We start from the raw sequence: 11,567 nt of genomic DNA on the forward strand, positions 1-11,567 counted from the left end.
TTGTTTATGTATGAAACATGTGAATACAACATTCCGAAATAGTAATGTGTCTACAATTGACTGCCTTCATTTAACAGCAGATCCACGTTGGTTATCGGTATCACATATCGAACATTCCGAATACGGCGTTATCGCCCGAATAATACCGATCTTATTAGGTATCCACTGCATTAAATTCATAATAGGATGAAATCGTTCATCTTAGCAAATAACCATATATTAGTTTGCTATGGTTTTGTGATTTGGTATTTGTAAGCTTGTAAAGTTTCGAGCAATATATTAAAATGTATTAAAGTAACATTAACGTTATAATCACTCATTTTAACATGTATATTTTGAAGGTATATTGCTAAGTCGTAATGTCTCAATATTGATGCGAGAAATTGACTGAATGTAACGTTAAAGTGTCCGACTATTGTTATTTTGAAAATAACTCTGTAACAACTTACTCTTTTTGTTAAGCGTGTCGCAGATAACGTTCTGTCCATTATGAAATACGAATATATTTGATATCATAATTCACTCAGAATCTGCCTCCGCTGTCAACGTATCTTACTGTCTTGTACTTAAACAAATCAGTATTCTTTGATTCGGATAGTTTCTGCCCAATTTCTTTAAATTCCATTACGCATTGTTTAAGATTCTTATTTCTTTGAATCATAAATCTGCATTTCTGTTTTGCAGAGATGTTTTTCAGTAAACTGTCAGCTTTCCTGTACTCGATGAAATACTTATGCTTCGAAATAATCAACAAACGACTTTGCTTCAGTCCCATATCATCCAAATTCAGATGTCTCTTTACATAACAGAGCACATAGTTCGGTACCTTATCTATTTATTGTTTACACTCGTCTCGTAAGTTGTATTTCTTCAGTTGCAACATTTGTGCGCACTATAATATCGGCAATCGAGCTGCATTTATCTTTGATAATACTTGCTGGTATGCAGACTATATTTCTTTGATGTCGTCTTCCTTGTTTATTCTTACCATTCTTTTGTAAGACGCACAAACCTACTTCTTGCTGGAGGAGACCTTCTTCCTAGCGCGTCAACAAGAATTCATTTACCCTAGGAAAACGCAAATTTTCAATTTTGCTTACAATTTATCTATGAATGTTATACAAATACTTATATGATGGAAACTTGGATGTATTACCAAATAAAATGGAGATATTTTTGTGTATTATTATTCTGTACTAAATACTCGAACGCTAAATACAAAGCATACTTGATTTCATAGTTGCGGATGAGTTGTATTTTATTTGGCAAACGCAAATACGATGAATTTATTTCATTTATTTATAATAGTATTTACACCCACTGTATGTCAATAAAAGAAACGTATCATTAACAAATATAGTATACTAGTATTTAGTAATAGCTGGACGTGGAAGATAAAAAATATAGCTTAATGTTAACTAAAATACCTACGTCAAAAGCGAGCCAACAACTTCAACCATACACATCGTTGTTATTGTGATTTTTTTACAGTTAACACTGGGCGGGTTTGATCACATATAAGCACGTCAAGTTAAAACATTTACTTTACGTAATTAAAAAATTGTAAGACTTTTAATTTGAAATTTCGCTGTCAAACTACAGAACAGACTGTTCTAAGAATGTATATATATATATATTCACACATATCGCCAGTTACGGGGTCTCTGATTTAGAAATAGGTCATGGGGTTCCCACTTTAAATACATGTATCTCCATACCCTTTTTTATCCGATATTAACACGAATTAAGGTATATAGGGGTGCCTAATATAGAATTATATATAAATACGTCATTTATTTAACGTCCCATACAAGGAAATATATAGCAACATTAATTGCGAGTTATACACAATTTCAATTACAGACGTGTAATATATATATATATATATATATATATATATATATATATATATATATATATATATATATATATATATATATATATATATATATATATATATATATTCTAAGAACAGTCTGGTTTGTAGAATAGACGCTTAGGAATAAAATCAATAGTGCGAAGCATCTCTACTTTATAAATTAGTGTTTCAGTCAATACATTACGGCTTAATTTATATATACTCCGTCCATATGTCTACAAAATATCTGCACCGCATATGAATGCTGTCATGTAGCCAAAGAAGACAATTTAGCATCAAAAGCATTAATAGCAAAATAACGAATGACGTCACTAATTGATCAAACTTAATATCAAAGAACCAATATGACGCCAATGTGTATGTAAATATAACTATAGTTCGTATAATAACATATTATGATTTTGTTGCAAATCGCTATTAAGTAATTGTTAATTTATGACGACTTTGATAGAGCCCGAATTTCACCTTACAACTTTCTGGAATTCTTCAGAATTTTTTGCAAGCATAAAGCTCCACTAATAATATTTAATAGCCTTTCTTTTAAACAAAACTGAAATTGTATACGATCATTTGTGTTCAATTAAAGGTTTACGAACATGCTATTAATTTTGAATCAAACAGTTTAACGGCAGATGTCAATAAAAATATAATGTATATTATTCATTTGATAGCAAACAACCGTATCACATTACAAATCCTTTAATTTGTTCTTGCTGAACATTGCATGAGGTTTAAAGTGGCATATACCATATAAGTTATATGCTAACAAAACGCACTGCTTGTTTTCTATATAAATATGGTGTTGAAGAGGTCAGATATACGCCATTAGTTTGTCAAAATCGTATTTCTTCTTCATATTTTGCATCATACCATGAGGATTTCATGCGCCGTCGTGAACTGCAAAAGATGTCATCAGAAAAGGCAAAATTGCGTGAATCGTACACATCAAGATTTAGCAGCTTGGTTATTGAATTGTTTCACTATAGCAATTTTACACAGAGCTCATTTCATCAAGAATTGAAATAAAAAGTATAATAAAGGCAACAACCCTAACTAATTTCAGTGTTCTTCATATGGTGCAAATACAAACAAATTCTTCAAAAGATGGCGTCAGATAAGGTAACGTCATTTTATTTCGTACATTAAAAAAAATATACAAGCTTTCTTTCATTTCTTGCATGTTCATGAATTGTGCTAAATCTTACTAACTTATACATTTACTGTTTTTGAAAATGATCATTCATCCTTGCATTAAAGGTATTTTATAACACGGCTATGTTTTCCCAAAGGCAAGTATTGCTACACTTTTGTCCAAAGTCGATACGGAATCATTGGACACTATACCTCTAAAGATAAGCACATTAACTGACGTCATCATTTAGTGACGTATCGTTTTTTGGTACAAAAATGATAATTAATGAAAATAAGGCATTATAATATAAAACACACATACACGATGTGCGAAGCATTAAGCATTGTGCTTACCCGTCGTCACGTACATCCGGTCGACCGTACCTCTGAATGCCTCGATGATTGTATTTAGACCTCCTCAATAACTATTGGGTGAATCTCGCTCAAATTTTCACAGTTGAATAACGTTTATGTGTAGATGCGCTTTAAGAAAGGAATTTGGATTCGTGGCAGAATTATAGCCCTTGTTCCAACATTCACAATATAGTCGCAAAAGCTTCTTTTCTACATCCTCTTTAACTAATGGGCGTTTTTTACAGTTGAATAACCTTAATTCATAGATGATCATCTTGGAAAGATTGTCAAACTTTCAAAGTGAATGACCTTTATGTATCAGACATAGTAAAGCAAAAAACTTTGACTGCGATGATTGTATTGGCAAATTATGAACCTTTACGTTTTGCCTGCTTTACCACTAGAAAATATATATAGACCAATACAGTCCCCATATCACAAGATCTTATTAAAATATTGCGGATATTTTCTTCCATCTTACATCGATGATAAATCAGTTTGCAATTCATATTAAAAGTAATCCATACTTGAAATTTGCGTAATAAATGTTCTGGCGTAGGCCCTCACGAAACTCGTATACGTTTTTTAGAATTATTTAGGCTTTTAAACGATATAGAAATTTGCTGTGGAGCAATTTAATTTATTTCGCTTTTATATTGTTTATACGAAGCCTAAGGTATATCATAATACTTATATTTAAAAAAGTTAACTACGTAAATGTCGCCTTTAATTGTTAAAGTCTGTGTTAACAATGCCTTTAAGTCGGCTTTAAAAGCTCTTGAAGTCGGCTTTAAAAGCTCTTCAGAGCTTGTGTTATCATGTTTGAAATACCCGACTTTATAAATAAACATTACTTGAATTGACTTCGTGACCATCAAGTGAAATGCAAACAAACGCACCGCTTAATTTCGTTTATGGCCTGTCATTATTCTCTTACCTTGTTTATAGCCTGAAAGCATGGATTATAACATCTTTGTTTATACTTTTGTAAAGTCTTAAAGGTAGTCCTGCTTTGCATTAATAAAGTAAAACGTTTTTCGACTGCTGATTAAATGTTCACTAGCCTAGAAATAACATGTGTGAAAAACATTATCAAATAAATAGGCGTGATTGCGATACCCAGCTTACTGCGGTCATAATATGTTATGTTAATGAGTTAACAAATGGTTTGCTGCATGTTCAAATCGGATGACGGGGTTCCATATTTTGAGGATACAGCATGGGCGTTTTCATCGTAAAATTAGTACACGTGTATTGAAGCTCAATTAATTGTAATCGTCCAGTATCTAGACAAATACTGTTACATGTACGCGTTTGATTTCACTTTCTGAGTACGACCATCAGTGTCTTCGAATATAGCTCTCCGTGGTTTTTTTTTAAACAAATAGTATTGGTTAAGATAAGTTGGACATTGGAGTATACAAATAAAGTTGGTCATTGGAGTATACAAATACAACATTAATATGTTTACTTTTATCATGTTAAGCTTCTTAGGTGACAGGTTCATGTAACTATACCACCGTCTTGCTCTCTATAACAACCATCTTGAAATAACGCAAATCAGTTAACATGGAAAGATATCGTACTTGTATTTTCACAAGGTATGATATGTTGAAGAAGTGGGTTTCTTTTTTTAACCCTTGCTGGTAAAAGTGTGGACCTTGTTTTAAAGACGCATTTTTGGGTATTAAGCTTTTCTAATTGTTTTCACAAATTCCAAAAATGAATATTTTCACATACGTGAGAGAAGTTGTACTATTAACTTAGATATATACAATAAATAGCGTTTTGTTAATGAGTTTTCATCAGCTGAATCGATAACGGTCAAAGTCTTTTGTCATGGCAATCTCAACAAAGGAATGGCTTTGTCGTTTCGTTGGTATTGCTTGCTTTTCCTGGATTTTTTCCACGTAGTAAACACCGTATACACATATTTATAAGAAGGGAGTAGGCGATTTGTCAAAACGATACATGTTTTATCCATCCTCGGTCGGAAAACAGTGTAAACAGCATCTGTTTTTGTAGGTGATATCTTTGTTATCATTGAAAGTTCACATGCAGTACATGTCACTGTAGTATTTCCCTTATTGTGTTTTGTTCATTTGATTTAGATCGAGAACATAGTGTCAATAATGTTTGCGATCTAATGAATTGTTGAATTATTATGCAACGTGTGTTATGTCAACTCAGTAGTATGGATTGTTCTGATAAATTTATTGGTTTATTTGTTCGGTAGAACAATGTTCATTTTAATGTGACACTATTTAACGACAGCACAATATACATGGATATGTCATTTAACACTGTGTTACCAACCTGGTGATATATAATACTGTTTGCATATTGTTAAGTTATACTAAAATGATACATTCATGTACGGTGTAATGAATGGTGTGATACTTAACTGGCTGAGTTGGAGTATTTCGTGTAAAACCATGGTTTCCTGTAAAAGCATGGTTTAATTTATTAACAAATTCCACTAGGTTAAATCAAAACTTCCATGAGACATGCCCCTTGAAACTCCTAATCGTCTATATTCCTCTGTTTAATGAGCGCCGGAATACGACACTAAAGTGGGGATTTGCTCGCGCTTTCCTTTACATAACCTATTAGCAAACACGTATAAAACTTGATATACTAAAAATAACCTAGCATTTAAACTAAATCTATGTAAAGATTTGGAATAGATTAATCTTCTAATCTATGATTTAATCCTGAATACCTTATGAGAAAGATTAATGCGATCCGCATGTGTTTGTATTTCGTGCCATGTGATTCAGGGGGTCGATTTATATTGTCACGTGCACTTGCACACAGCATACCCAAAAATGTATGTAAAGCTTTATTTTATAAACCCAAAAATAATACAATTTTTAATAGATTATATATTTGTATCGATTTAATCTAATGATAATTCGTATGGGCTCACATGTAAAATACAATTTCAAGTACCCATACATTAAAGACTTAAACGTCTACATCAATGTGTAATGTAAAAAAAAACGAGTATCGATATGAAATGTACTTCCATCGTCCATATTCAATACGTTTCAGAGTTGAACTGTGTATCAAATGTTAGACATCTTGTTTTTAAACAATTTGAGTGTTTGTTCTACCTAATTTTCATCATGAAGTCGTCAGCAATATTGCCAATATATCATGACAGTCGTAAGTTTATATTTTGGAAATAGTACCTGAATACAAAGCTATTTGAATAAGTGCGTTATTTTATTCGAATGGATCAGTCAATATTCTTATTCATAAATAAAGGCAAGGCATTCTTAACATTCCAAGTATACATATATTGAATATTTATATCGGTTTCGTAAAATTTAAGCTCAATGTAAAACATGTTATGCCATGTAAATAAGGCACTGTTAAAAAAATAGTGACTTATGTCAAACAATATCATAGTCTTATGTAAAAAGGACATGTTATGTTGTTTACCTTGTATAGGGAGATTCCTGATTCAAATATTTTCAACATGTATTCGTGTACCATCATTCGGAATAACAGTTCGTTAACTTTACCCAATTTCCGATTTATCAGAAAAAAACGCTTTCTTTGAGGTAAAGAGTAGTTGAAATAACATGTAATCAGATAAACCAGTAGAATTTATCATTTTAAACTCGTGGTATCACCAAAATGTTGGATAAATACTTCAAACCCGGACAGGAAGATCGATACGTATTTTGTTTCAAAATAATCTCAAAGGCATTTTCTTCAACGTTATATACCCTTCGATAAAGTTATCGAAAAATTAAAGTGTAAAATGTGGTTGTGTAAAATCTACAGTGAACAAAATGGGTGATTATTATTTTGATATTCGCTGCTTGATGCTTTTTATATACTTAAAAAGCATGCTTTAAAAATTAATTTGTGTACACACAAATTTTAAAACGCTGAAAAATGGCTGCCTATGTAAATTCTTTATTGAACAAGGGCTCGGACACAGTGCAGGACTACTGCTGTACAGCATGTGAAGAGAGAAATATTATTATTGACGCAGTCTCCTATTGCAAAAGATGTGCGAAATATTTCTGCGATAAATGTAACACCCCACACAAAACACTTTATGAACATCATTCAGTGCTTGGTCGAGGTGACCTTGACAAATGGCCAGTTGCCAAGGTAACAGTTGATATCGTAGAGAAGTGTTTGGAGCACCCGGAAGAGAAAATTAAACTTTTCTGTTATGGCCACGGTCAGATCTGCTGTAACACCTGCGTATCCTTGAATCACAGGTAAATTATAATTATTGAAACCACTGTTTAACAAATAATTAAAAATTATAAAGACACAAAATAATAGACTTTTCACAGCTGTCGTTTCTTTATCTTTGAACAATTTAATAAAAAGACCTTGTGGTGTTAAATTACCGTATACGAGTCAAATGACCAATGGTTAAAATTGTGAGTAGTCATAATGAATAGTGTAGGGGTGATTTCATTTAGACTACATGTATTAAATTAGTTAGTTCGTTAATAGTAAAAGTGACATACCAGGGGGAAAGTTGTATTGCTTTATTTGAACATAATTGATTAATTAAGTTTCCAAACATTGATACACAATCATGACAAATATATACTTAATGTTTTACTAGTGTTTAGAACAAAAGCAACATATTGTCCATAAAGTGGTCACGATTAATTATAAATATCTATTAAATGGAAATGTATTAAACTTATGCTCACATTTGTTTATAGTGATATATTGATGGTGACAGTGGTCCAGTGGTAGGATGCTGGTCTAGGGATCGGAATGTCCCTGGTTCGAATCCCGCTCGGGCACTGAATTTTTCTGAGCAAAACATTAACCCACGCTTGCTCCTCTCCACCCAGGTGTATAAATGGGTAACTGTGAGGGAAATAGGTCAATGTGCCGTGGCTGCCTTCGGCGCCAAATATAAACGGACGACCTTAATCCCAGTGGTCAGAGGGGGGTTTAATGTCGATGTCGGCTGAAGATGCATACGTTATCGAAGCAGACTATTAACCACACCTTTAACCTTTAAACTTTATATTGCTGTGGTGTCTTGAGTAATGGGAATTGGATTATATTTTGAAACAGTTATAGTTTCTTTTTTAAAGTTATTAATTATTTTATTAAAAAAAACATTTGTGATATTAAAAAAGTGGCCACTAGGATGGAATCGATTTTGACAACAAGGGTATGTTGTGAACAGACTAAGTAGAGTTTGTCGCACACCAAACCTACAAATCTTTCGGTTTCAGAGAACAAAATTGTTTAACGCTAATTACTTTCTAATTCCATATTACTTATGTGATCCCGTAGCAATAGTTAGTTTTGAACCCAAAGGCATGGTTTAAACAAACTTAGAAGAGGAAATCTATTTCATGTAACACACTATATATCAAACCCCTGACCCTATTTGTTTAAGAAATCGATTTTAGAAGCTAATTTATATTAACTATATAAGTCTTTAGAAATCGTATGACCCCCATAGGGCGTGGCCAGTTCTCACCTTGTGTGCATGATTTGAACTCATTTTGCAGAGGACCACTAAAATACTGTATATGCCAAATAATAAAATTCTGGGCCTTGCTGTTTCAGAGGAGGAGATTTTATGATTTTTTACTATATACATATTCATAAAACAAGTTACTTGTAGGGCGAGGCCAGTTTAGACCCCATATGAATTTAAACATTAAATATCAAACCCCTGACCTTACCGGTTTCAGAGAAAATATATTGAAGTTATTCACTGTACAAGTCAATATAAATCTCGTGACCCCGGGCATGGACAGTTTTGATCTCCAGGGGCATGACTTTAACAAACTTGGTAATGGGCCAACTAAATCGTGACAGAAGCTTTAAACGCATTTATTGTTCATATGACACAAATGGGTTCCTATGTTAGTGATCTTCATGGTCATGGTATGAATAAACGATATTTACTAAAAACACAAAGTATATAATATGCATATATTATATAGCTTTTTAATTTTGCTTAATTTTTTCCAAATGTATAGGAATAAAATTGACCTGTTTGTAAATAAATACATATTAAACAGTTTATATTTCTCGACTACCCCTTGCAGATCATTTAATAAGATATAAAAGGAATTTAAATTTCTCACTTAATACGATTTCAGTGCTTGTAATTTGATTCCATTTCAATAGTTGGGTTATTTTTCATGAATGCCATGAATGTAAATAAAGCAAGTCAACGAGTTTCAATTTAAATTGCCTGACGCGACAATTGCACACAGAGTAATACGAGACAGTTGTTTAGAGAAAATTTGATATTTGGTATAACCCTATCTGATCATTCTGAAATGTCCTATTCATATTTAAGTGTAGATAATGAAGATATACGAAAACCAAAGAATGTGATAACTTGATCGAGGCTATTTGACATAAAGGAATTCACTAGAGGAGGCAATTTTATTTTTGAGCTATTGGACTTTTTTTAGTTCAATATAGATTTCAAGTATTATAATAAGATCATAGAATAATATGATGTTTTTTTAATTTCCGATAAACTTGGTCAAATAATTTTATAAACTCAACGGATCGAAGCTAAACCATATTTTATGCCAAAAGTATACTCAAAATATATGTAAATATAGCTCTTTTTGTGTGTGTGTTTTTTAATTTAAACATTGATTTCAGTTAAAGAAATTGAGATATGATAAACGACGTCCCATGGGATCTCTTCAATCGATAGAGTTTGGTTTAAATACACATATATAATGTAAGTTAAAAGCATAGCTGGGTCATTTCCGTGGCGCTTTCGGTTTTCATGATTGATGTTGCTTCGCTAGTCAAAATTGTGTGGGGTCAAAGTGACGCAAGGAAGAAATTGTATTCGGTCAAAATCAAACAAATTTCAAATTGCTGGGGTCAAAATTAACACAAAAATTATTACTATTATAAAATAATACTCTTACACGATACTGCTTTGTCTTCTTTGCTTTTATTGATTGGCTTTAAACCAGATAATGCTTAAATTTGAATAGATAATAATACTTCGTAATAAGTTAATCAGTTTATCGAGTCCGGTAAATATTGCATTTGTTCTGTTCAGTGTTTAATGCTTTAGTCAAGGACAGTTAACTCTAAAGTATATGGTTAATAGTTTTAAATGTACTTGATAATTGTTTTATAGAAAAAAGAATACATTTCTGAATGGATAATGCCTAACGCTGCGAAAGTTTTACACAGGGAGTCAATGTCATATCGATATATGATTTTGAAATGTGTATTAATCACAAGTTCCATTTCAATTATTAACAGAATGTCATTGATATTTAAGTTTCTTTTGTGTGAACATCGATTAAGCCACTGCTGTCAAACAATTCAATACTGTTCAAGCATGGACATAATACATTATTATTTTATACAAAGCAATAACTATAACTTTTACATTCCAAAACGTACGTGTACATATATACACCATTTGTTGTGGCAGGACATGCGGAGAGGTGAAACTTATCACTGATTCGGGAACAATTCCCAAGTCCAAAAAGCTCAGTTAGCTAAAATCGAAGTCAAAGAAAATCCAACGACGACTTTCGACGGCTGAAAAGAGACGAGAAACATATTTAAAGGAATTAGAATCTTCATATGAGAACATGTTGTTTGAAATAGAAGCATTTCGCGATCACCTTGTGGGCGATTTAAATGCGCTTGTGCATGCGACCAAACAAGAACTCCGATCATTAAGTGATGAGTTGAAAACATTGCTAGAAAAGGATGTTATAATGTGTGCGCAGTTTAGAGAAAGTTTAGGTATATCGTGTGATGTAATGGATGATGTTGGAGAAAAGAGTCGGACGTTAATGTTTATTGCTGAGCAGAAAAGCATAATGCTATTTGAAAAAGCTGATAATTTGCTACATGACATTTCTGTCAAAGGGAAATGCAGTCTGCGGTTCAAACAAAATGATGGAATACGGCAAAGTTTACGTGACTTAAAAAGAATAGGTCAGATAATAAAGCAAACACCAAATAAAATAATTGAATGCAAACGTTCACGTCGATATAATGTGCGAATGAAAGATGATATTGAAGATGTATTGATAACTGGCATATGCGAATCGACCAACGGCCAATACGTTATATGCGACTCTAGAAACAAAAAGTTAAAACTATTAGACAGTGCATTTCAGATTATCAGCAGATTGGAAGTACCTGGTTGCATCCATGGCATTACCAGTGTCGATGCGACGAAGCTGGT

The 11,567-nt window shown here is 32.4% G+C and overlaps 1 protein-coding gene across 1 annotated transcript in view; it reads left to right on the forward strand.

The window, feature by feature from the left end:
• The first annotated feature begins 7,025 nt into the window (after nt 1–7,025).
• LOC127869270 (uncharacterized) overlaps nt 7,026–11,567 on the forward strand; it is a 6,335-nt gene continuing 1,793 nt past the window's right edge. Inside the window, exons 1-2 of the mRNA XM_052411694.1 lie at nt 7,026–7,608; nt 10,800–11,567. The exon at nt 10,800–11,567 is cut by the window's right edge and continues 218 nt beyond it. Coding sequence (XP_052267654.1) covers nt 10,963–11,567 — 605 coding nt within the window. The 5' untranslated portion in view covers nt 7,026–7,608; nt 10,800–10,962. The remainder of the gene's footprint in view (nt 7,609–10,799) is intronic.

Source organism: Dreissena polymorpha, chromosome 2 (assembly GCF_020536995.1).
Source record: "Dreissena polymorpha isolate Duluth1 chromosome 2, UMN_Dpol_1.0, whole genome shotgun sequence".
In the NCBI taxonomy this organism is placed as follows: domain Eukaryota; kingdom Metazoa; phylum Mollusca; class Bivalvia; order Myida; family Dreissenidae; genus Dreissena; species Dreissena polymorpha.